We start from the raw sequence: 27,427 nt of genomic DNA on the forward strand, positions 1-27,427 counted from the left end.
CAGTGCTCTTTGTGCTGTATGATACTCTCTTTCTAATAATCTAATATTTAAAATCTCATTTCCTCAGGTAATTTTAATGGGATTCATAAGACTTGTAAGTTGTCTTTATGTTCAATTAACAGTAAGGATACTAATTCATCTACTTTTTTTAGAACTTCTAGATCCGGTTTCCCACTCTCTGGTCCTTGGTAGTTGTAGTCTTTGCGGTGATCCTCCTTGCCATGACCATCATCATTTATATGAACATCAGTGTCACCAGCATAGCGGCAGCAGCACCTCAAGAATGTACTGAGGACTCAGTATTGTGTTAGATGTGGGCATTATGCTAGGTGTAGTGGATACAGAAAGTTTTAGAACCTAGTTAAGTATTCAGGAAAACATTAATAAGGTAAAAATCACAAACAATAACCTAGATACTAAGAGTCAAAAGTGGGAGAGACAATAAATGTTACAAGGATTAGAAGAGCATGCAATCAGAGAAGGCTTAGTCTTCAGGAAACAGACAACCAACTGGTTGGGAATCAAGGTAGGAACTAGTTTTGAAGACTTAAAGAAAGTAGAGGCTGAATTTCTGACTTTAAAACTTGAAAATCTGGCCCTACTGGACACCATGCTTAAATGGCAAGGTTGGCTACGAGCCTCTTTAGATGGGGTTGCTACTTCCACTTGGCCACAGTCCCACTCCACCCTATTGCCTTATACTTAACCCATCTCATTGACATTTCCTGCTTGGCCCTGTAGAGCCCTGCACTTGGAACCCTGGGCCAGCATAGAAAATAATCTAAATGTTGGTTCACTCCTTTCTTGACCTCATATATTTGCTGATTGAACTTTTTCTTTCAGATAAAAAGAAAAAACTTCTGGGAGGTATAGATTTATATTGTGAACATTGTGTAAATTTTCTGTTCATAGCATATTACCAACTTTGGAAGTTAATGAATGGGTATTACTGAAAGGAAACGTAGTAACCAGCACTGCTTACCATGTGAGATATTGCTAAAGAAGACTGCTGCCACGTGTCCATCACCATCTTCTCATCGGCCTCAAAGTTTAACTCTATGTTTTCCAGTGAGTAATCAATCTTGCCCTTCAGTATGGCTTTTGTTTTTGGTTTGGATAAAGATGACGCTGGAGAATTGGGTCTTTGATGAACTAGGGGAATTCTTGGGAAAACCAACAAAAAAGAAATATAAAGATTTTATTTAACAGAATCCTATTTTTGTGTCCATGTTACTTGGTGAATTTCATTGTCCTGCTTTAATCTCAATTTTCACAGTTTTCTTGGAAGAACTCTTTAGATGGAGAAATGACTATGAAAGGCTGTATTGTGGTCTACACCTCCTAGAGAAATGGAAATAAAAACAAAAATAAACAAATGGGACCTAATGAAACCTAAAAGTTTTTGCAAAGCAAAGGAAAACATAAACAAGACAAAAAGACAACCCTCAGAATGGGAGAAAATATTTGCAAATGAAGTAACTGACAAAGGATTAATCTCCAAAATTTACAAGCAGCTCATGCAGCTCAATATCAAAAACTCAAACAACCCAATCCAAAAATGGGCAGAAGACCTAAGTAGACATTTCTCCAAAGAAGATATACAGACTGCCAACAAACATATGAAAGGATGCTCAACATCACTAATCATTAGAGGAATGCAAATCAAAACTACAGTGAGGTATCACCTCACACCGGTCAGAATGGCCATCATCAAAAAATCTGTAAACAATAAATGCTGGAGAAGGTGTGGAGAAAAGGGAACCCTCTTGCACTGTTTGTGGGAATGTAAATTGTTACAGCCACTATGGAGAACAGTATGGAGGTTCCTTAAAAAACTACAAATAGAACTACCATATGACCCAGCAATCCCACTACTGGGCATATACCCTGAGAAAACCATAATTCAAAAAGAGTCATGTACCATAATGTTCATTGCAGCTCTATGTACAATAACCAGGACATGGAAGCAACCTAAGTGTCCATCGACAGATGAATGGATAAAGAAGATGTGGCACATATATACAACAGAATATTACTCAGTCATAAAAAGAAACGAAATTGAGTTATTTGTAGTGAGGTGGATGGACCTAGAGTCTGTCATACAGAGTGAAGTAAGTCAGAAAGAGAAAAACAAATACCGTATGCTAACACATATATATGGAATATATAAAAAAAATAAAAAACACAAAAGTGGTTCTGAAGAACCTAGGGGCAGGATAGGAATAAAGACGCAGACATAGAGAATGGACTTGAGGACACGGGGAGGGGGAAGGGTAAGCTGTGACAAAGTGAGAGAGTGGCATGGACATATATACACTACCAAATGTAAAATAGATAGTTAATGGGAAGTAGCCGCATAGCACAGGGAGATCAGCTTGGTGCTTTGTGACCACCTAGAGGGGTGGGATAGGGAGGGTGGGAGGGAGATGCAAAAGGGAGGAGATATGGGGATATATGTATATGTATAGCTGATTCACTTTGATACAAAGCAGAAACTAACACACCCTTGTAAAGCAATTATATTCCAGTAAAGATGTTAAAAAAGAAAAAAAAATGTTTTACGGTCTAGAAAGTCTAACAAGAGGAAACTAGAGACAAGCAATGCTAAAACATAATTTTTAGGTCTAATTCTCAGTAATTATGAGGAGGGGGATTAAACAATGGCAATTATGAAGACATGCAAGTTTGAAATTTATCTGGGATATAAACTTCTGACAAGGTATAAATCAGTCATGAAAAGCAAACCAATAGAACTGGACGTCACTTCTTTAAAACGACTAGCAGTTGGCTTCCAGAAGTAGACAGTTAAAAAGCAGGATATGACAGATGTGAGGTCTGCAAGGGGGTGTCCCACGGAGGTGTGAGAGCTCCAGCAGCCCTCCCTACCCTTGAGGATGGGCGATGAAGGCTGTCTCTGTTTCGTAAAGTGCTGTGGGAACACAGAGTTAAGCTGCCTCTCCCCCTTTCTCGACCATATTGCTGCCCCTAGGTAGAGATTTTAGAGCTGCCCCTGAGAATGTTCTATCCCTGAAGGATCCCAGGATCTCAAAGGCTAACTGCAGGGAACGATCCACCGAGCAGAATGCTAATTGCGCTGGGATCCCCCTCGGTGATAGAACATAGGAAGAGTTTTCGGCTAGGGCAAGGAATGGGCAGAGAGGAGCTCCAGGGATGCCTTTGCTAACATTGGAGGAGGAACAAGCATTTGGCTTGCAGACTCAAGTTGCCAGGGACCAGAGCAGTGATGCAGAAAGCTGGCTGTGAACTCCAGCACGCAATTAGCTTGGCCTTGTTTTGAAGCATCGGACAAGGTTTTCTGAAGTTGGCTCTTTGATTCTCATAGCGCTTGGAATTCTGACAGTGCACCATGCCTTATAAAAGCAACGTGTTGAGGGTCTACAACTCAGTATATGTCCACCCACAAGGACAGTTGACGTTTTAATAATCAAGTAGTGCTTAATCTCAGTCACTGAGACGTGAGATTCACGTGTCTAATAAGATAAAGGCTGTGTGATCATCTCTACATGTTTAATACGGGGCAATAGGCGTTCCTAACACCTTGCTTTGGAGGACAGCAGTGGTGACGTATCATTTAGAAAAGGGATTTGGATTTAGAATTCATTTACTGGGAAAAATTCTGGTCAGCTAGCTCTCTCACTATCAGTAGATGTATAAGTAGATACGAACTGGGGCATGTCACTCGACTTTCTGAGGCTCCATTCCTTCTGGAAAAATACAAATATAATAATAATATTGTTACACATTATTGGTTATTAGTTAACACCATTATTATTATTATTATTATTAGGTTGTTGGAGGAATAAAATAGACAAGCTGTGTGAACATGCTTAACACTCTGCTCGTTTCCCTATACATATGAAAGAGACTGGTTGGTTGGTTGACGCATTGATTGGCTGAGAGTTCCAGGGTATACTCACAGCAGTGATCTGAGGTTGACACTGGTGCAGAGTGTTTTGCAAAAAGTAAGAACTGGCTGTTCTTTTGCCTGTTTCATTCTACTAACCAACATTAATAGCTTCCCCATTATGCCTGACTTGCTATTTTGTGCTAAGAACAGAATGCCCTGCTACTGTAGACATTGAAACTTGGCCTCTTGATGACTCTGACTGTTCATACCACTTTGGGAAATTTTTATTGTTCTTAATTACAAAGGTCTCTTTCAGAAGGTTGCTGAGTTAAACATTTCGCTTGTATCTGTGTCAAAAAGAGTGTTCAGACTTCTTGTGTTTTCTTGCTTACTCGTGGTCCTGACAAGGACATGATGGGACCAGATGGCAGAAGCCTAGAAAGAAATGGGCCTCGGATCACTGTGGAATCCTATCATGCACAGGCCATTGCAAATCCTTTCTGGAATAAGGGAGGGTAAAATGAGGAATGTAAGAACATGCGATACTCACAATTAAAACAGTGCATGTGAGGAAGAAGGGTTTGTTGTCATATTATGCAATAATATGATGACGATAATAGTCATCACTTATTGAGAGGCACTGGGACTAGGTCTCAAGTCTTCTGACTCCCAGGCATGGTGCTACGTGTTTTGAGGATTTCATTTTCTGTAATCTTCACAACAACCCTACTTTACAGATAAGGAAACCAAGTCTTAAGAAAGTTGGGGTGACTTTCCCAAACAAATTGTTTTAATTTACTTACATATAGCTAGTAATTGCCTGAAAATGTCATTTTTCTTCCACCCTTACCACCAAGTTTATTTTCTTACCGGTGGGAATCTGATGTTAGACTGCTACTAAGTTTCAGTCTCACAAAGTCATAATCACATATGACTGAGTCTCTACTGTTTCTCAATTTCCTAACCTGTAAAAGAGGACTCATAACACCTGCCATTGTCATTTATATAATGCCATGCACACACACAAATGCCCACATACGCACAGAGCAGCTTGGGACCTTTCATAAAAGTGGTAGAGGGTCACGATCCCTTACTAGAAACCCTTGTGGTCAAAAGTGTTTCAGAATTCAGAATTTGTATATACTATATATTCCATAATATCCCCAGCAGTCTGTTGGAAGCACTCTGTAACAAAACACACTACATCTCTGCAGCAAAAATGAGTAGATATTCACTATAAGTGGGATAAATAACGCATATCAATAGTCTTGAGTCGAAGTTTTCAGTTTTTAGAGTTTTTTTTGGATTTTGGATTAGCAGATACAAGACTGTGGTTTTATTAGTGGTATTCAATTTAAAATCACAAAGCTTTATGTTGAGACTGATTACAGTGCAACGTGATAGCCCGCCTTACCTAAGCTGGAAGTCCAAAGTATCTTTACTATCCAGTTGGACCAATGGGACTCGAGTAAATCTCTTAGTGTCATCTGTTGGGATTTTACATTCCATTCCCCTGTAATAATCTTGAAGCAGTCTCTTCGTATCTTGGAAACGGTTCAGTTCTGCCTTTAATAGAAAATACGAATGTTAATACCCAAGACAGAACAAGCTGATCTGTACATATGTTCTGTATAAGCCCTGTAAGCACTATTTTATTTTTTTATTATTTATTTATTTATTGTTTTTGTGCGGTATGTGGGCCTCTCACTGTTGTGGCCTCTCCCGTTGCGGAGCACAGGCTCCGGATGCGCAGGCTCAGCGGCCATGGCTCACGGGCCCAGCCGCTCCGCGGCATGTGGGATCTTCCCAGACTGTGGCACGAACCCGTGTCCCCTGCATCGGCAGGCGGACTCTCAACAACTGCGCCACCAGGGAAGCCCTGAATAAGATGCCATCATATATCATATAAGCAGAATTGATCAAAAGTCCTCTCAGATTTATGGTAACTAGTAAATAATTCTTTCTTACTGTTTCTCTCATCACAAAAACTTAGTTTTGAAAGAAATCTTAGAAATCATCTAGAATAGCATTTTCTAAAATTTATTTTGTAGAAGCTTTGTCCTATAAGCTCTTAATGAGCACCATGCTGGGAAAAAAACAAACAAAAACTTTGCAACATCAAATAATTTCAGAAATGTTAGGTTAACATACCAAAAGAGTTTCCTTATTGCAGGGCATCTTAATATCTTAATATGTCAATATGCTTGTCAATCTCCCAGGGAGAGGGAAGGGTAGAGTACATAGCCCTTCCCAAAGTCTTCGGATCATCAAGTCCTTGTTTTGTGAAACATCTTGTAGGACTAGTGTTCTGTGGAATCCACTTTGGGAAACACTTATCTAGGCACAGGCCCTTGAAAACTTTCATGAAGGTTCTTTCCCCTCCATAAACATGTGCAAGCTTCTCCTTATGAGCTCCTGGACCAGCAGCTCAAGTACCTGAAAAGTCTGTTATTCGATGGACAGTTCCAATCATTAGGATTGTTCTTCATTTATTGAACTGAAATCTACTACTCTCGTGTAGTTTACAGCTTTGGTTCTTCATAGAATCATGCCAATCAGTGCAGAACTAGGCTTCTTCTGTTCTAGGTGGCCAGCCTTTAACTATGTGAACACTGATGACAAAGCAGTGGTTAGGGCTACTGGCTCAAGAGTTAGATTCCCTCAGTCCAAATCCCAGCTCTCCTACTACTGACATGTGGCATTGGGCAAATCACTTCATCTAGGTTTGCCTCAGTTTCCTCATCTGTGAAATGAGGATTGTGAAAGAATTGACAGCCTAGGGTTGTTGTGAAGGTTTAACCTTCACATGAAGGGTCCTTAGAACAGAGTAAGAACTTAATAAATATTAGCCTTTATTTCCTTTACCCTCTTTTTTCCTAGTTGGCTTTAGATGTGGATTCTGTTTCTCAGGGAGAGGGTCTGAAATGTAGGTCTTGTGGGGTGTAAGAGTTTTACCATTTCTGAAAGACGCATATATTGCTTGGACTAATGGGAATGATTTACAAAAATTCTCTAATCCCTTTGCCTTCGTTACTGGGTTTCAGTTGTTTCTACCATAAACCTTTGAAACAGCTGTTTCAGCATTCAATCTCTGCTTACCCAGACTGGTGTCCCAGGGATGTTACCCAGGCAGGTTTAGGCTGCTGGCTGTCTTGCCTTCATCCTCAGCACAGCCCATGCCTTGTGGCCCCCACCTGGATCCCAGAGCTAGCAATCAGTGAGGCTGCTACTGCTTCTCAGGCCGCTGCCTCCTGTGGTCCAGCTTGCTCCCGAACCAGGGGCTTGTCCCTGTGAGTGCTGGAAGTACTCGCATCCACGGTCATTTGTTGAACAAGGATTTATTGAACACCTACTATGCGCTAGCTCCAGTGATCCTCAGCTAAATATTCTCATTTCCTGCAGTAACTCCTCCTGTAAGCTAATCAGTTCAAGATCTGAAAGGTACCCTTTTCTACTCTATCCTCACTGCTATTTTCTTAGGAAAATATACTCATGTAGACACAGCTTGACCAAGACAGCCTTCATAATCCTCTCAGCATGACTAAACTACAGACAGGTTTCTTCCTAACTCCAGACTCCTGACCTCCCTTTTCTCAGAGTATTTACTTTAGGAAACTTGTCTTTGTAAGTCCATTCTCTGTCCCTTTGAGATGTAAATCTTTTCAAAATCCTCCTGCTGGTTTTAGAAATCAGAACTGTCTCTCTCAAGAACCTGGGAACCATCTCTTTGAAATGTAAGCATATGAAATGAAAATGGAACTCCTATGTCCTGGTCCTCTGGGAGGAGCGGAGTCTGACTTAGGAAGACACCTTGCTCCAAGTTGTAAAACTACGTGCATCAAGAAGAGAAGGGAGGGCTCCCCTGGTGGCACAGTGGTTGAGAGTCTGCCTGCTGATGCAGGGGACACAGGTTCGTGCCCTGGTCCGGGAAGATCCCACATGCCGTGGAGCGGCTGGGTCTGTGAGCCATGGCCGCGGAGCCTGTGCTCCGCAGCGGGAGAGGCCACAAAAAAAAAAAAAAAAAAGAGAGAGAAGGGAAAGTTTACTTTTCCTTTAGACGAGGCCAATCAAGCAACACAGGTTGTGCATGACACCCCACCTTGCGCCAGTTCTTAAAAACCCTCCAGCCCTTATTCCTGGCAGAGCTGGGTATCCAGACTTGGTCTGTGCTCTCTCCCCTATTGTTGACAACACCTTGGCATAAAATCAACGTCTGTCTCTTCAACTTGTCCAGTGCAATTCATTATTTTAACGGGCTGCAAAAATAAATTAATCAGATTGTTCCAATGAATGGTCTATTTTTCCAATCCGGACACAAACGTTTTTCAGGAATCGAGTGCCTGCTGAGTCTGATCCAGCCCACGCTCTTGTGGCAGGGCTGCTTTCCCGGGGACACTGTGGGTGTCCGCTGGGAGAGGCTGGCGTGGTAACGACCCAGGACAGACACCATCTCTGCTGTCCCCTCCACAGCTCTGGGCCACCCGGAAACAGCTGGTGAGCTGTAGCTTGAGATGCTACCAGTTCTGGTGTTTGTTTGGCTGGGGACAGAATGGCTTATTTCAGCTAACCTCCTTGGCAAGTTGGAGCTCAGGCTGGGCAGAGTGCTGTGAGTAAAACAATCCCCTCACATTCCCAGAGGAGTGGTTACAGGACGGACGTGGCCATGGAGAGAAGTCTGTGTCATCCTGACCGGCCGCTCTTACCTGCATCAGCGAGAAGAAATGGTTCATCGCGATTCCGATCACGTCCTGCAACCAGCTCTCGTTAATGATGTCCAGACACTCCTGCTCTGCCTCTCCCCTGCGGGCATCACAGATGTCCCATAGGCGGTCCCGTAAGTCCTGCACACAAACACTGCTGTGAGGCTTCAGAATCACGGCTCAGACGATCTCCGTATAATAAAACTAGAATCCTTTGCCTGTCTTAATGCGTCTGAAGAAATTTAGACCTAATACACTCATATATTTTATCCCTTCGGTAAACAGATATTTATTTTGCTTCTACTCTGTCAGGCCTTACCTTTCTAAGACCCCCTCAGCACACCTTGTGCCCAGGTCCACAGTGTACTTTATTCATGAGGGGCTATGTTTTATGTATTCTAATCCTTCCTCACAAGACTTGATTGACCAAAAAAGACCTTTCAGGGAATTTTTGAGGAAATTGTGTATTGTTGGTGTAAGAAATATGCTGCTTTATTGAATCCGAGGGCATACGCTTGTTAATTAATCATGAGTGGAGCATGTCATTCTCCAAGAAACAGGGTCTGAGCTTAATGGGATTGTCTGAAAATAAACTTTGTATTACAGAGCTAGCAGTGAAAAAAAAATCTTTTAAAGATCCCAGCTCTACCGCTTACCAAATCCTGAGGAATAATGTTGATGATACCTTTCTATGTGTGTCAGTGTTCAGAATATAAGTCATTAGACTTATATTGACTCATTTAATGCCTCACAACCACCTCGGGTCCTATTGTTTTCTTCATTTTGCAGATGAGGATACTGAGTCAGTCACAGAGAGGTTATTTTCCTAAAGTCACATTATGAGCAAGTGGTGGAGGCAGGATATGAGCCTGTGGTCTTGTCTGTACCACTAGATTAGGGCTCAGTTCCTTGACCTGTAAAATGGGGATATTGTTTACCCTTTGGATGTGCTGCAGTTAGCCTAAGCCTGTAAAGCACTTAGCACAGTATTTAGCACACAATAATTCCTCAGTTATAAACAGTATCATAATCTTATTCATAGCAATAAAATATCTGTTTAATTAAAATTCCATTAAGAAAATATATACAGTCCAATAAAACTTGACAGTTTTCACGATCATAATAATTGATTGAACATTTACTGTGTGTTGGGCATTGTGTTAAGTGCCTGACGTTGATTACCTCACAAATCCCCACAGTAACCAAGGGAGAAGTTTCTGATGAGAAATTTGACGCCCAGAGATGTTGAGTCACTTGCCTATGGTCTCAGCGCGGTGAAGTCAGGAATTCGAACGCAAGCAGTTTGGTTCCAGTGCCTATAGTGGATTTTACTTCTGTGATGCTGTGTTTATGGAACACTTAGCATTTTGGTTTGTTATCTTGTGGGGGCTTCACATGAAATGAAAACATCACAGGCATTTTTATAGCTATACACTAATATCAGAACAGTACGCCATTCTTTTAGAGCTGAACTTGATGTCTCCCTGGTCTTTCCACAAATGCTATATCAGACATCCAGTGAGGACTGGCTTCTGCTCCTCAAACATTTATACATTTTAAAAAGACAGGAGAGGAAGCAGTTGAGGAGAAAGTACAAAAGCAGGAGCCTGGGACCTTGTTTCTAGCTCTCTTTCTGCTCCCGACTCACTGGGAGGCGTTAGCAAGTACCAGTGTCTCTGTGGCTTGGTTTTCTAATGGTAAAGTGAGGACAACATGATAGCAGAACCTTTCCATTAACTTCTTAGGATTGGAATGAAAGAAGCCAAGAACAAGGAATATTACCAGGAATAAAGAGGTTAACTACTGGCAAATAGGATGATGGATTTGTCATTTCCAATTTTGCTTCTTTTAAATATCTAATCTGTCTGTAATAAACACATGGTACTTCTGGAATACAGGAGGGCCAGGATTGTGAATAGGCAGGAAGGAGATAGGAAAGGCAGATATGTTTTAGGATTACCATTTGAGGAATGTCTAAGAACAGGTAAAAGACTTCAGTTTATTGGGACACTGATTAATGCAATACCTCCTGGATTAAACCCTCCAGCACCCTGGTCATCCAAGTTACCATAATGCCTTCACTTAATTTCAATAGCTTCCCAGCTGGTTTTCCAACTGCTCTCAAACACACCAAGCATCCTCCCTCTTCAGTGCCTTCGCTTTTCCCTATGCCTGATACACTCTTCTTCCCCAAATCTGCATGGCTTATCTCACTCAATCTCTCCTGTCCTGAGTTTGCTCAAATATTGCCTTCTCAGTGGGCCTTTCCACAACTACCATATACTAAAACGTATATCAACGTTCCTTCCCTCACTGCCCTGCTTTCCTCCTTCACGTAGCTCATATTATCAGTGACGTACTCGCTATTCATTTACTTATTTATTGCTCATCCTTTGCACTCTGGCCCCCAGAACATAAACATACTGAGGTCATAGGCTTTTTGTTCAGTGTTGAACCCCCCACCCCTTGAGCAGTGCCAGGACCATGGTAGATGCTCAATAAATATTCACAGAGCAGATGAATGGGTCATGGGGGTAGAGCTTGGGAATTTGTTGTCGTTGACAAATAAATACTGAGATTATAATCAGATATGACTACTAGTAGCCTATACTTAAGGTTGTGGAAGGGGAAAGACTTCCCCTGACAGGATAAGGGGCTCTGTAAATCTACACAGGAAAGACAAAAGGTGAGAGATTGAAATCAGGCTTCTTGTACATCAGAGGACCTTTTCTAAAGCATCAGGGTAATATACTCTGAATTTATCATATACTTATGAATTTATCAAAATCTGCCTGTCTACCAAGTGACAGGCACTGTGCTGCTGGAATACCAAGATATATGAGATTTGGTACCTTCCCTCAAGGGATCTAGTCAACAGAGGCAACACTTCAGGCTTTCTGGGATGTTCCCTCATTCCTCTTCTCCCTGACATCAACCAACCATATAAATGTAGCCAAGAGAGGCACGTACTTAATACCAGGCTTGGACACACTTACATGACCCAACAAAAGGGTTAGGAGTCTACAAAGTAGATGTCCAGAATGCTCTTGCACCGCTGGCCTTGGCTTCTCCTTTCACAAGCATTGGCTACCATATTCTCATTCTGAGCTCAAAGTACAGAAGAGCGATTGTTCTTGAAAGTCGGCAGGTTGGTGTTCAAACCATTTCTCCCCTCATCCTCACACCTCATGAGAGTAAGAAGGGGATGAATTAGGCTTTTTTTGTTTGTTTGTTTTGTTTTGCGGTACGCGGGCCTCTCACTGCTGTGGCCTCTCCCGTTGCGGAGCACAGGCCCCGGACGCGCAGGCTCAGCGGCCATGGCTCACGGGCCCAGCCGCTCTGTGGCATGTGGGATCTTCCCGGATCGGGGCACGAACCCGTGTCCCCTGCATCGGCAGGCGGACTCTCAACCACTGCGCCACCAGGGAAGCCCTGAATTAGGCTTTTGAAGTACAAGATTTGAGAGTGTGGAAAATCTGGCCCCGCGGGTCATGGATTCCCTTACATTCACTCTTTGGTGTCGTTCAGCCTTCATTTCCTCATCATCCCACAGGTCATCAGGAAGAGAGTTGAAATCAGCCTGCCACTGAGATACAAAATCTTGCTTGTGGTCCGGACGCCTTAGAAACTGCTGGAAATCTGTTCTGTAAGGCATTCAGAGAATCAGACGGAGCTTATATGTCCTGCCTGTAAACTACACGGTTGTAACTTTGGAAACTTTACTTACCTAATATCATATAAGTAAGCAAGCACCGTATGCTGGCCTTCTCTCAGGTGCCTGAGTACTGTTTTGATGGAATTTATATAGGAATTTTCTATCAGTTTCCAGTAAGGTACTAAAAATGATTGTATTTCCTGTTAAATGGTAAAGCATAAAAATCATAATTTCAAAGTGAAAATTCTTCTGCGTAATTGAGTCAAAAGGGCACTACTAAGCAAGAAGATCAAGTTGCAACTGTAGCCACTTAAGGCAACTCTGTGAAACTTCTTGCTCCTCCTTCCTCCCCTCCCCCAGCTAATTCCTATTTCAAATCATTTTTCATGTCTGAGCGCAGACATATTTTTTTCCAGAAATCCTTCCCTGATCCATCAAGTGTATAGGGTCATCCTCTGAAGTTCTGAAGTCCCACCTTAGCACCCTGTACTTCTCTCATTAGAGAACTGATGGCATTAATTATAACTGTTTATTTATTTGTCTATATTCACCTCTAGAACAGCAGTCTCATAAAACCAGGAAGAATTACTATCTTATTCACCACTAAACAGTTTTTCCTATAATTACCACAATGTCTGGGACATAGTAAGTGCTCAAGAAATATTTATTGAATGAGTGAATTGAATAATCACAGACCTCACATTTTGCCTAAGTTGGAGAACACCTAGGGTTCTTGTCAGGGTGATGATGAGTTATTTCTCTGAATTCTCCCTTGAGGTTTTACCTTTGCTGTAAAGTGCACCATGAAAATCAGAAAGTTTCTTTTACATTATCTTTAATGATGCAAATAAACAATGAAAAATAAGAAGTAATCAAATTGAAATAAAGTTGAAGATTTTTTTTTTTTTTTTTTTTTGCGGTACGCGGGCCTCTCACTGCTGTGGCATCTCCTATTGCGGAGCACAGCCTCTAGACGCGCAGGTCCAGCGGCCATGGCCCACGGGCCCAGCCGTTCCGCGGCACGTGGGATCCTCCCGGACTGGGGCATGAACCCGTGTCCCCTGCATCGGCAGACGGACTCCCAACCACTGCGCCACCAGGGAAGCCCCCATATTATATTTTAATATAAACTTTCTGTACGAATTTTTCCCTTATTTGTTGTGCATTTATTTATTCAGGGGCTTGCACATGGGGACCTTGGAGGTCATCTGGGCTAACTTCCTCTTCAACTGAGAAATGCCAAGAGATCTAGACACAGATTATCCAATCTCTGTGGACCTCACTGATACATTAGGCACATTTCAATGCAACCCCCTTTAGGGTCACACAACTTGTATTAGTGGAAAATGCTTCCTGTGTTGAGCAGAAATTTGCCTTTCTGTATTTTCTACTTATAAGCCCTAGCTGTGCCCTTTGGAGAAGGACAGTCTACATTCACACCATCTTCTCTATGACAGCCTGTCAAATATTTGAAGACATTGGTGAGGAGAAGTAGGCTGGGATTCAGGATGAAACTCGCTTGCTTTTGTATTTCCAGCATCTAGTACAGCATTTGCAAACAACAGGTACTCAACAAATGTTAATATAGATGTAAGCAGAGTCACCTGAACCCAATTTTATCATCAGTTAAATTTTCAGGAGACTGGATGGCACTGGATGGCTTCATCTGGTTCTAAAGGCCTATGATTCTATGTCTAACCATACTTCAAGTATTCATTTATCATACACATTTACAGTTCTTTCAATGCTCCTCTGAAATTATTTTAACACCTTTCTCTTACCTAGAGCCCCTCTCTGGTTTCTAGGTTTTCATGATCTCTCTTAAAAGATGTGGTATCCAGAGTGGTGCTGAAGACCATTTTAAGTAAGCTGACTACTAAACTTCCCTCCTGGTGACTTCAAGTCATTAATTAACACTCTGTGCGAGGAGAGTTACCACCTAGGAATGGACCTAACTGAACTAACATCCTGTTCACAGTTCTTATTTATTTACAAGAACTTCATGAGAAATTGTCAAATGCTATTTTGAATTCAAGGTATACTATGTTCATGGTACCTCTCTGACCCACCTACTCAACCTTGCTATCAAAGAAAAGGAACAGGCCAGTTCAGCAGGACTTAGTCTTAGTAAACCTGTCTGACCTCTGGGTGATCACTTTGTATGTTACAAGTGCTTAGAGGCATGTGTTTAATAATTTTCTTTCCAATTTTGTCAGGGATTAACATCTGGATCATTGGTCTTGTATGCTACTAAATCCCGTCCACCTTTTGTTAAACATTTAGTCATTAGCCCACATCTGGTCTTCTAGATTCTCCCGTATCTTCTGTGATTTCTATGAGTTATTGATAATGTCCCATCTGTAGTTTATTTAATTCTCTGGGACGTTATTTTTCTGGGTCTAGGCACTTGAACTTATGTGACGTGACTAGATGTTAAGACCTATCCTTTCCAATTAAATAATCTTCTCTTCATTGACTGAAGCGTAATAGGAAATTGGGCAGCCAAAGCAAGTATCCTCCAAGCTTCAGAAGCTAGAAAGCAAAGACCTATCACTCCACTGCCTCCTTGGTGGTCTCTGAACCTTCCCTTGGGGCTGGCAAAGGGATAAGGACCCAGGCTCCCCTTGAACTTGGTTGCTGCCTCCACCTGAGAGAGCCAGATATGCAAGCAATCCCCCTCTTTCTCTCACTCTCTCTCCTTCCCCATGCCTATTGAGGTAAGATATATCTGGGGTCCCTGGAAGGCCTGGAACTAGGGTTGCCAGATAAAGTATAGGATGCCTATATATACTTCACTGATTATCTCAAATTTAAATTCATTTAACTGGGCATCTGTTTTTCCTCTCCATTAGTAGGTAAGCTGTGCAGCTCATGTGTGAGAAGCTTAGAGTAGAAAAGGACTAGGGTAGGTCATGTGGTCTGCTTTGTTTCCAGGTTCTAGGCTAATTCTGCTTGTAGCAAAAAGGAGTTCTCTACATGGTTTCACTTAGGTAACTAGAGGTCCGGGCTGTATATCCTCCCATTGTCCCTCCAGACCAACTCCCCATCCTTCACTCTCCATCCTGCTCAGTGATTGCTCTAGGAGGCTAACTCATGTGAATTACTTCAGGAAACTCCCTTGCCTTCCACCTCCCAGTCAAGAGATGAGAGAGCAGGAAGGACATGAGGTTTGGTTATATGCTTCCCTGCTCCTCTCTGCTGGTCACTGTGGGTGGCTGCATCCTCTGGGAAGGCCACAGCCCCGGGCAGGTGGCCTTCTCCATGCACAGGTCTTCCTGAGGTCTGGACATCTGCTTCCTGTCCTCAGCTTCTCAGGCCTAGGGGCCATAATAGCTCCTGGCTCTCTCTTGTTGAGGGTAACAATCTAATCCTTGTAGATTACTGGCCACATACATATAAATACATATAAATCATCCTTTATTCAACTTTCTTTAAATTATCTTCTGTTTTCTGCCAGGATCCTGACTAGAAGATCTACAATGGAAGCTGATGCCATATCTCAGTGTGAATATTTATTTTTCACTCATGTTCTCTATTTCCCTCTTGTCCTCTATGAATTTATTTCTCTCAAGGGCTTGAATGTTTGGATTTAAGGATCAGATTTTAATATTTTTGTCCCTCACTCTCCAACTCCTACCAAATAATATCATTTTAATTTTATCTCCTTCCCAACAACCACTTCTGTATCCTGCTTCTATGACAGTTCTTGAATATATTTATTTTTCAAAGTAGCTACTATTTGGCTGAGTGATAGTAATTACACACATCTGTAATTCTATCATTTAATGTTCTCATCTTCGAATATTTTCTGTTCTAATTTCTCCCTCAATGCTAATTAATTCATCAAAGCCTTATCGGTCTTCCCTGGTGGCGCAGTGGTTGAGAGTCCGCCTGCCGATGCAGGGGACACGGGTTCGTGCCCCAGTCCGGGAAAATCCGCTGGACCCGTGAGACATGGCCGCTGAGCCTGCGCGTCCAGAGCCTGTGCTCCGCAACGGGAGAGGACACAACAGTGAGAGGCCCACGTACTACAACAACAACAACAACAACAAAAAAGCCTTATCAAGAATCTCTAACATACTCTTCACTGTATTTGATTCTGTATTGAATACAGTGAATGTTTACAATTTAATTGAGGAGATAAGTAAGACATTTCCCTAGGAATGTTCAATAACAATTGCAATTCATGATTGGGTCTCAAGTGCCTGGCACAGATGGTCAGGGCTAACAGTTCATAAGAGTAAGAAGCCATGGAGGATTGGAATTAAGAAGACAGGGACTGAGTCTTTCAAAAAACTCTTTGTCTTTTAAAAAGTTTTAAAAGACAGACCGTTCTGTGTGATTGTCCCAAGATGATTTATCTATTAAAGCAGCCGGATTTGCCTAGGTGACAACTGGGCTTTGCAGCTGTCAGAGCATAAAGAACTGAATGGAGCTTCCAGGGCTCACCTGGGCATCTCCTTGCCTGACACTAGGGTACACATTTAAAGAGCTGAGGCCAGATAGCTCTCTGTTCTTTTATTAGTTTAGTTAGCTTCAAAATTTTCCTTCTATTTCTAAAAAGTCAGGGGTTAAACTTCATTTGAAAGCGTTATGATGTGGGCATGACAGCACGGTTGGAGGGCTATAATTTGCTGGATATGTGTTCTGGGGAAGATATTCTTCCAGGAAACTGCATCTCTGCTTGTCCCTGGGGTGAAAATTGGTCCTCAAAGAACCCATTTGTTCCCCTGATTGCAGCACTCAACAGCCGCTCAAAGCATGACTCAGAAATTTTAGGGAGGAGAGAAAGCATGGGATGTGATGCAATGAGTATTCTCAAAAGATCACCTCGGCCTTTTGATGAATATATATATTACCAGCTACAAAAGGCCTTTTGGATGGTGCAAATAATGGTGTGACTCTTCCTATAAAGCGGAGAAAGAACAGATTCTACTAGCTTGAGTCTAAACTGCCGTACCTCAGAAATCGGTTCATTCACATAAACCCATTCTTCTGATCCTGGCTTAGGTGGGGGTGGCACTACTGGAGCAGGTGACACATCTGTAGAGTCAGCAGGTGATTTCTTTACTGGAACTTTCCCTCCTGGAGATTTTCCTCTGGGAGAACCTTAAACATGCATATTAAATCCTGCCATTACAAGGAGATGAATGGGGCCAGATTGTGGTGGGTGGATAAACCTATGATGCCATGGGTCTCAGGCAATTCATTAACTACTTTTTAAGCAACTTTGGGCAGCCTTATCAAATAAAAATTTAAAAAGTCATTCTCTATAGCCCCCAAATTAACCAATAATACCAAAAGCAATTTTTTTTTAAGCAATGCAACTTCTCTTGTCCAATTAGCTATGGAAAACAATTTGATATTTTATTTTCATCTCTGTCCTTGCTTCCACAATGAACACACGGGTTTTACAAAGTTTAGGCGCCAGAGAAAAGTGTATTTTATTTACTATTGCAAAAACTGGCAAACTAAACACTCACCCTGAATGAGAAAGAGAGTAGCTGTAACAGGAGTGGTGCTCTTGGTGTTTTTTGAAACCCAGGGGAGGAGCAGGGAGAAAGAATGCTATTGTAGGAGTCAGTGAGGGAGGTAGGGGAGGAGAAGGGGTACCTCCTGAATATTCTCACATTCCCTGGATGAGACAGAGGGCTTCTGAGCGGGGAATCTATATCTCTTTCTACAGTCAGGGTGTAGGGATGAAGGCGACTGCTGTGCCGTAGGTCTGGCTGAATTAAGGCATGGGCGGGAAGGGAGAAGAAGGGAGCGGGGAGCAGGAGAGGGAATGGAAAGAGAGAGGAAGGAGGAGAAGAAAGAAAAGGAGGTGGAGAAGGAGGAAGAGAAAGAGGCCTAATTTCAGCTCAGAATCCAGAAAGGGCGTGTGCCCCACTCTCTGTGAGAACATCCAGGGGGGAATCCAGACCCGCGAAGCAGTACCCTTATGGTCTGAAAGATCTTGTGACTGATCAAACTACCTTAACTCAGAAAGCACTGATATTTCCTTAAAGGATCAAAGTTATAGTTTAGAAATTCACTCAGTTTAAATTCCACTTATTTTCAGTTTCCTTATTAAGATTTTAGATGCAGTTTATAGATGCCTACAGAATTTGCAGCACTTTCTTTCCCCAAAATATATTTCTTTGAGTATTATTTAACGATAATGCTGTTTAGAAAAGTAAATACATCTTCCACTTTTATACTAGTTTAAAATATATGGATTATAAGTAAAGGGGATATTGTTAATTATGTCATATGAACAGTTTAAATGACTTCTACTTATACAATTAAAACCAGTATTCGTCATCTACAAGTTTAAAGTTCCATCTAGGTATTTTTAATTAGAAAAATTTAAGAGCATCTTTTTTCAGGTGAAAACCAAAAATGTTCATTACTTGATATATTTTTCTGCATGATAATTTTTCATTCTCTGAACTGAATCTCTGGTGAAATAAAAGTGACAATACTATGGCCACTTTAAGATGAATTTCTCAAAGGAGAATTCCTAAGGAGAACTTTGTAATTATAAATGTGAGACTGGAATGAGTTCCTTTTTCTTCTTTTCTTACATATCATGGTCATTCAGTGAAAACTAAGGGAGCCAGGGAACATTTTTGGACAATGTGCTTTGATCTCATTTAACTTTTATCTAATTGTTAACAATGAAAATGCAAGGGTAAAAGATTTGAATGAATAAAAAATGTATCTATGTCACAGTGAGTGAAAGTAGATGCCACTTTTGAACAAAATCTATCGACATCTCAAATGTCATGAGGGTCATTCCTTGCACCACCCACACAACCATATGAGGACTTCAGTTTCTAATAAGATATTTGCTTTCATTTGGAAGTTGGATTATTGAGTCCTCAGTGTGGCCATTCTTCATGCATAAAATTCTGGAGAGTAATCTATGCTTAGCATATAGTAAAGATAGATTTTAGCAAATTTTTTTTTGTCCAGTTATAAGAACCTAATGGTATTACACAGAAGCACGTGGAGCGAGAACAAGTATAAATAAAATAAGGTCAAAAGAAAAATGTAATTTTAGGACATGGGATTTATTTAATCATTTTATCTGTAAAGAAATGGTCAAAGTTGAACCTATAGAGCAATATGCTTGAGCAAAGAAAATAACATAGTAGGAGCTCAGTAAAGGTAAGAATAAATTTCATCTATTGATGAGAGGACATTAAGAAAACTAGAACACTTTCAGATTAAGTTGGCACTACTCAGGGAGATGAGAGGATTGTAGGAAGAAGGAAAAGATGCAAAAAGTCTGACTTTTTTTTTAAAGAAAGGCATTATTATTACCTTTCAGTCCTAAAATATTTCCTAGTAGGATCTGGCTTAATTAAGGGCTTCCCTAGGTAGAAGTTAGAAGACTGGTTAACAGTGATGGCTTTCTTATTGCCTTGGTTCAGCGAAAAATGACTCTGGTTGGTGACTGAAGTGGAGACTCAGGATGCCTTGGATAAGATGAAAATTTCTGCTCTGCAGCAATGTGGCCAGGAAGAGAAAGAGGTCAGTGCCAGGTAAGGAGCCAGAGATGGAACATGAATCAGCTTATTCTCCAAATCGCTATTGAGAAGGTATTTTGGAAAAGTTTTCTCTCCTTGGTGTCCTAGAGTTCATGTTGTTAGTCTAAGTGGAGCTGGAGATATGGAACGTGGACAACTATAAAGTAATGAGGACTGGTTATTTGGAATCCTTTATAGGACCTGATTTTAGTATAATTATACCCAGTGATAAGCGTTGGAAACTCCTTAAGTCAATTTTGCAAAGGATTCCCCTTCTTGCCCACAGTCTTTAATAACTTGGTCTAGAGTCAATAATCATATCCCATACTTATTTAGCCCCATTTACTCTGAGCCAGATTCTGTTCCAGCTGCTTTTTTGTAGATTTACTAATTCCTTACTACAGCCACAGAGAAGTTACTTTTATGAACTCATTTTACATACGAGAGAACTGAGACTCACTAAGGTCAAGTTACTTGCCCTAAGTCACTCGTATGGTAAATGGCAGAGCTAGAATGTCGGCCCAGGCAGGCTGGCTCCAGAGTCCATGCATTTGACTGTCCTACTTTATTGCCTTTTAGTGTCTATTGATGTAATTCATGTTCAAATGTGTTCATTAGATTGATATTTAGAAATCTGCAAGCTTTAGAGTAGTTCTTTTAATACTATTTGCTTAGCTCATAAATTGATTTTAAGACTGTGTTCTATTTACATTGCATTACAATTAAATTACAATTTAATTTTTCTACTTGTGAAAATTTTATTAAAAGCTACAGTCTGAGAAGTCAATTCATTGAAAGACTCATACTAAAGAGTATAAATAATATTATTTAACTCATTTATATTAGATGATGGTATTAAGGCAAAATCCAGGGAAGCTATGAGAATAGTGTTGAGAGTTAATATGGAGTGTTGATGACATTCGCCAAAGTGTAAAGAGGCTCTAACTTTCCCTTCTCATAGGTTAATGATTCCTAACAAAACACTACCTTATTTATTTATTTATTTATTTTGCGGTACGCTGGCCTCTCACTGTTGTGGCCTCTCCTGTTGCAGAGCACAGGCTCCGGACGCGCAGGCTCAGTGGCCATGGCTCACGGGCCCAGCCGCTCCGCGGCATGCGGGACCCTCCCGGACCGGGGCACGAACCCGTGTCCCCTGCATCAGCAGGCAGATTCCCAACAACTGCGCCACCAGGGAAGCCCTACCTTATTTATTTTGACTCTCCATTTCCTCATCTTTGAAGTGGGAAATGATCATTTATACTTCACAGGTGGTTATGAGGATTATGCAAGAATATAAAAATTATCTTGTATAGTGCCTGGCGTAGGGTAGGTACTCCATAAGAGGTAGTTTGTTACTATGATTATGAATTATGTTATCAAAGGAGATTGTGGAATTTTGATATCTGAACCATGATTGTACATTAATCATCAACTTTCTGATGTGTGGCATCAACTTTCAGATGGTACCTAATGTGTTTTGCATGTGCTCTAAAATCTATTAAGACCTTGTACATTGCACCACATACTCTCCTCTGTTTAAGGTCCCAGGTGATAAAAAATGTATTTTAGAAATTAATCTTAGAAAAAATTAGGGCTTTTTATTTCTATTTCAAAGTATTGTTATATACATGTTGTTTTTAAAATTGTAATCCAACTTAAATATTTTGGGGAACAGGACATATTATAAGTAATACGTTAGAAATAACTGAATGTTTCTGATATTCCGATGGCTAAAATAGAACAATAAGTCTTGGGCATCAATATAGTAGTTCTTCAACTTTAGGGATCACCAGCATTCCCTAGAGGGCTTATTAAAACACAAATTGCTGGACCCCTCCAGGAGTTTCAGATTCAGTAGGTCTGGGGTGGGACCAAGCATTTGTTTTTCTAATAAGTTCCCAGGTAATGCAGGTGCTGCTGGTACAGCACTGAGTTTAAAGAGCCACCATGTTAGTAGATGCATCTAGGTATTTCAATTCCATTTCACTTTCATCTTTTTTCTCTGTTCTTCCATGTCTTTCCAATTAAATGTCATTAACGTTTATAACATTGACATAACATTTATTGCTATGTGGCCTGGTAGCACCTAAACTTTAAGTCAGATCAGAAGGCAAGCACTGGGACAGTCCCAATACTAATACATGGGCAGGCCAGAAGAACTAAAGAGATCATGATTTCCAAACATTTATTCCACAGAGTTCTAGTCCCAATGGATACCCCTCCAACAGAGAGTTCTGCAGCCACAATGTTTTGGGATATTACATAGTGTATCTCCTACTGCCTTAGAGATAGATGATTACAGAAGATACATATCTATATTGACATCTATCTCAGTTGAGATGAAAAAACATTTTAATTTGGTGTAACTCAGCATTTTCTGAAATTGGTTGATTAAGGAAAACTCTTCATTTAGCCCTTAATTAACACCTCCTATGTAAGGTCATAGAGTTGAAAAGCCCTTATTTTATGAAGGAGTAAAATGGGGCCATGGCAAATGGTTGAAGATAATAAGAAATGCTTTAAGAACACCATAAATACAATTGCAAATGGCATTTCCGTGTCAAGATTTTGGAGGGAGAAGTTTGGAATTGATCTAATACACAGAGAAAAATAGGGATGAATTGAAGATGCCAATAGCAGGAAACAATGATAAGTCTGAAGGAAGGAAAAAGGAGATGGTTCCTCAAACCATAAGAGATGTTTTCAGTATGATTGGTGTCAAACAGCCTGTGAGGTAAACAGATAACCAATCAATAGTGTTCACCCCCAATGGAATTAGTTCCAAATATTAAGAATTAAAATCATTAAGACTTCCTCTTAATGAAGGAAATCCTGTTATACATGCCAAAACAACAGCATTTCTATGTAAAAGAAAGACTTCTAAATATTGATCGAGAGTTTACCTGTTTCAAATATTATTGAACACAGTAGAAATTGTGTTTATGGAAATAGAAACACAATAGTAAAATAAAAGCAAAAAAATGTTTGAAAGTTCTTGGAGGTACTTAAACTGAGCTAACTGCATGACTCCAGTGAATATATATTTTACTGGTTGAACTTGTAGTTGCTTATGGTTTGAGTGTGTATACTTTCATCTAAGGATGCTCTCAAAGCATGTGAATTATTATGTCTAACTTGACGATTTTCACCTAATATGCATAAATATATTTAATTCCTATTTTTGATGATTCTATGCTGATCCTTCATTTGCTTTTGCTGATCACAATAAGAAAGCAAGGGATGCATAATGTAAATGTGAAAATTATTCTCCTATTTGTAAACAGGTGAGATAGAGCAGAGCATAAATTATAGCCAAAATTATAGGTAAATTTTTCATCTCAGTGTTAACTCACCAATGACTCTAGTTATATATGCCTATCAGGTCATATAATCAGAGAAGGGTAAGATTCTTTGAGAATCATGGTTATGCATCTTTAAATGCCAAAATAGAGATCCTTTTAAGCCCATCATTTTGTGAACATGGCACAGTCTTGGGCTGCTACTACACTAGCAATTTGTAATGAAAAATTAAACAAAGGTACATACTTCATGACAACCCCCTTTGTATGTACCCTGCAAAAGTCCACTGTATGTGTCCATAACTGCATTTCAATCTTTCATTGGTTGGTGTAGCAGCTTCAATGTACAATCTAACTAATATGCTTTTTAAAGCCTATTTTCTTCTACCAACTATCAATTATTTACAAAATTTTATCCTCCTTATTTCACAGAAATAGTTAAAATAAAATAGAAAAAAAAAAAAAGAAATTAGGGTCAGGAAAAATGCAACTTAAAGTAGAAGGTCAAAACCAGGAGAGGAATTAGAAAGCAGACTCTGGGATCTAGGTCCTTGCGCAGATACTAAAATCTTATAGGCACGAATTTGTTTCTGTACTTCTAGACAGCCAAAACAGAAAAGGAAGTGCTATCATTTAGAGGTGCTAACTATCTAGCCATGCAGAGGAAGAAAGATTTTCCAGTTCCTTGATTCTGAATGAAATTTCCCACCTAGGATTTCACATAGGGGTGACTGAATGATGTAGTGGGCATACTATCTCTTCAGAAAATAAAATACCAGGTTATTATTGGTATAATAAATGTTTTAGCTCCACTGCTATTGTGTTGAGGACTTTATATCAAAGTGCTTATCAGTGAAAGCAATTCTATGGGGGACCCAAGAAAATACGGTTCAGCATGTAGTTTTCTGATGGCATAGCTTAGCCCAAGGATAACACCTATAATATCTATGATGAATGGATATTCTGTGTCTTAGATATTCTCTAAATTATTCCTCACAAGCATCACTTTTCTTAGCAGGACCTTTGCTAAGACCCAGGCTACAGAAACACTGAGGTTCTGTTTCATTGGCAAGGGCTTATGGTTTACAAATGCCTGAGAGAGGTATTCAGTGTATACTACTACATAAATATAGCTATTTTCACTGAAAATTATAAAATGCAGAATTATATTTAATCATATCTATCTTGATTTGTACCTTTTCTTTGGAGTGAAGTTTCACTTTTCTTCCCTTTTCCTTCCTGAAGAGGTTCTCGATTACCATGCGGGGGTTCTAAACAAAATTCAACACATAATTATCATTGATGATTTTCTTCAATATCCTGGGCTATGATTTGTAAGCAATCAAATGCTATTTCTCAAAAACAGTTATATTTGTGAACTGCCTAAAATGGCTTAGGCCTTTACTGTGAGTTAAAATTAATCTGAAGACAGACTGTGGATTGAAATTTCTTGAATGACAACGCTGATAGTACTATTCTATTTTGTGACATTGAGAAGTTGAGTCCTAAGCTTAAGATCAACATTTGGTAGTGAATTTGATTGTAAACTCTTTAGTGCAACATAGTTGCAGAATCTTAAAAGTTAGTCACAAGTCCATTTGAAGCAGATGGCTCTATTTGGATATAGTTCACTGGAATGATCCCTATACAATAAGACAACTGGGTCTGATAAGAATGATGCCAAAACACCTTGAAGAAGAGTTAAATAACCACATTGCTTTGCTATGGAGCATCCTTGAACTTCTATTGACCCCACGCTTGGTTGCCTTGTGACTTCTACATTCCACTGTGCATTGACTGTAACTTGTAATGCAAAGGATGGTTTGGGAATATATACGCTGGGTTCCCCGGAATCTAATTCAAAAATATATTGGAAAGGGGAAAATGGGAAACTGATGAACTGGAGGTCAATAAGATGTCCCAAATAATAATTAGTTCTTTGAAAAAATCACTACATCCCACATAATTTACCAAACAAGTTCAGTCGTCTTCCTCCCTTTGCCCTGGGCTACAGTTTTTTGTTTTGATTTTTTTTTCCTTCATTGGAAGAATGCACATATGGGACAATTTAAATGCTTGTGATGGAGAGATCATCTGACCTATCTTTGTATTTAGAAGTGTTAGTTATAAGAATGTGTAAATACATAACTCATATCACTTACATTTAAACATCTCAGCTCCAAAAACCAAGATTCCATAGAAATAAGACAAGGAAAGAAGGATTAACCTTGAAACTTTGTTAACCTCCATAAAAGGACTTTTAAACATCAAAATAGTTGAACACCAAACTCATTCATAAATAAATAAATAAATAAATCCAAACATTTGAATTAGTTCCTTTTTTTTTTCTTAGAAATAAGCTTAATAAAAAAAGTCTAGATAAGCTCTTAGTTCCTTTAATAACAATACTCTGGGTAACCAACCATTGCTCTAAACTTTAGCAAAAGGCAACAGCAAAGAGGGTAAAATAGAGACACCTAAGATGTTGAACTTATAAAATATTGTGAGCAGGTCTAATTTCTGCTGGGGATAGCATGCACTCTGCCTATTTTTAAAAATTATTTCCAAAATGTATTCTGAAATTGCAAAATATATTCCTAGCAGCATGGATAGCAAGCACTACCATACTCTGTCACACTCAGAGCTTGAGTTTTAAATTAAATTCTGACATTTGGTAGTAGACTTGATAATAAACCCTTTAATGGGACATACCTGTGAAGTTTTTCAAATTTAATCTCAAGTGCATTTGAAGCAGATATAAAATACAGAACTGTAAAAAATTAATAAACAGAAAGCACAAATAAATAGAGTCAGGAAACCAGAAGGGGGAGCTCTCATGCCCTAAGAGGACAGCATTGCCCAACAGGAGGAAGGAAGACTCCTCTTCTTTCCTGGCAAGGACTCAGCCAATGAAAAGCCATGGACTCATCAAGTACTATGGCCCTCCCAACTTCCTTTTCCCCTCTATAGAAGCATTCTCCTTCTCTTGTCATGCGGAGACTTGCACATGGCTTGCCATGGTTGCAGACCCTGAATTATAATTTCCTGCTAATTCTGAATAAACCCATCTTTGCTGGAGAAATATCTGGCAGTCTATTTGTTTCAGGCCAACAGACTCATATACAATGTAGAACTATATTTGGACAAAATGACTTTTAGTACTTAGTGTACTATGCTTCCTTCTTTACCCTATTTCCACCCTTTTTTTTTTTTTTTAGTAAATAATTTCTCTTTTCTTCTCAACTTTTAAAGAAGATTGTAATTGGATGTTTGCTTTGGGCTTGTTCAGAAGCCTTAGGCTTTTAGTTCTGCAAGTATGTTCTTTTGAAAAAAACTGTAAGTTATTTATATAAAAATAAACAAACCTGGGAACTTCCCTTCCTAAAATCATTTATCCCAGCTTCCCTGAGCTGTAAGGGCAGCGCAGCCTGTGCTATTGCCTCATCAACGTCTACTAGCACTGAGATCTCCTTGCAATGATGCGTTGCAGTTGGAAGGCAGTAACTGGGCCCCTGGGGATTAATTCTTCTATATATTTTTAAAGATCAGGCACTAACCCAGCCCTTGGTGGAAAAAAGAGACAGATACAACCACTCTTTGAAGCAACAATAGCTTTATTATTCATCCAATGCACTGTATTCAAGTATACAATTTTATTTAATGTCACGAGCAAACTTAAGAAATTTAAAGACTGAACCGTGTTGTAACCAGAAATGCTAAAGATGGGTTTCAGGGAATGGCTCCAATCCACAGATACTCCTGACTGTGAGGCCGAGGGGAGGAAAGGGAGGGGAGGCCACGGCCATAGGTTAAAGGCCTAGATGGGTAACTCCAGGCTCCCTTGAGCCTCTGTGGAAACTGTCTTCCCTGGCTAAACAGCATTTTTAAGGTTTCCATTTGTCCTTCAGACCACTGCTTTGTTTTTCTAACGGGGAAAGTATGTATGGTTAATTCATTGCTTTGTGCTTTATTGTTTCATATGATAAAATATTTTTTTTAGAATTTGCGTATTTTGCCTTTAGTTAAGCCCCATTTTATTGAAGTACAACAGTCTTTAATAGACCATAATATATGTTATTAAAGTTTTCAAATGAATTTGTTTAATATAAATAAATCTAATTAAAAAAATCAGACCCATCTCAAATCTCCATGAAGTAGAAATATTATGGAGTTTAGAAATGCAATCATGACACAATATCAAGAATACCTAGGTAGACTTGTGTAACTGCACAGCCAGCTACTTACAAAGCTAAAACCAGCTACTAGAGCCACATTTGTTTCATACACACAGCACCAAACTGATCCTGGCATTCTCCCAATATCACACATTTCAACAATTGAGGATTTTACTTTTGTCATTATATTGTCTACCATGTAACTTAATGGTC

General features: G+C 39.9%; 1 protein-coding gene across 1 annotated transcript in view; it reads right to left on the bottom strand.

The window, feature by feature from the left end:
* SPEF2 (sperm flagellar 2) overlaps window positions 1-27,427 on the bottom strand; it is a 171,862-nt gene that overhangs the window by 59,439 nt on the left and 84,996 nt on the right. The window contains exons 19-25 of the mRNA XM_033421276.2: window positions 24,236-24,310; window positions 17,184-17,332; window positions 12,296-12,423; window positions 12,074-12,212; window positions 8,572-8,709; window positions 5,283-5,434; window positions 983-1,163 (exon numbers count right to left, since the gene is read on the bottom strand). Coding sequence (XP_033277167.2) covers window positions 983-1,163; window positions 5,283-5,434; window positions 8,572-8,709; window positions 12,074-12,212; window positions 12,296-12,423; window positions 17,184-17,332; window positions 24,236-24,310 — 962 coding nt within the window. The remainder of the gene's footprint in view (window positions 1-982; window positions 1,164-5,282; window positions 5,435-8,571; window positions 8,710-12,073; window positions 12,213-12,295; window positions 12,424-17,183; window positions 17,333-24,235; window positions 24,311-27,427) is intronic.

This window comes from Orcinus orca, chromosome 3, assembly GCF_937001465.1.
Source record: "Orcinus orca chromosome 3, mOrcOrc1.1, whole genome shotgun sequence".
Classification (NCBI taxonomy): Eukaryota; Metazoa; Chordata; class Mammalia; order Artiodactyla; family Delphinidae; genus Orcinus; species Orcinus orca.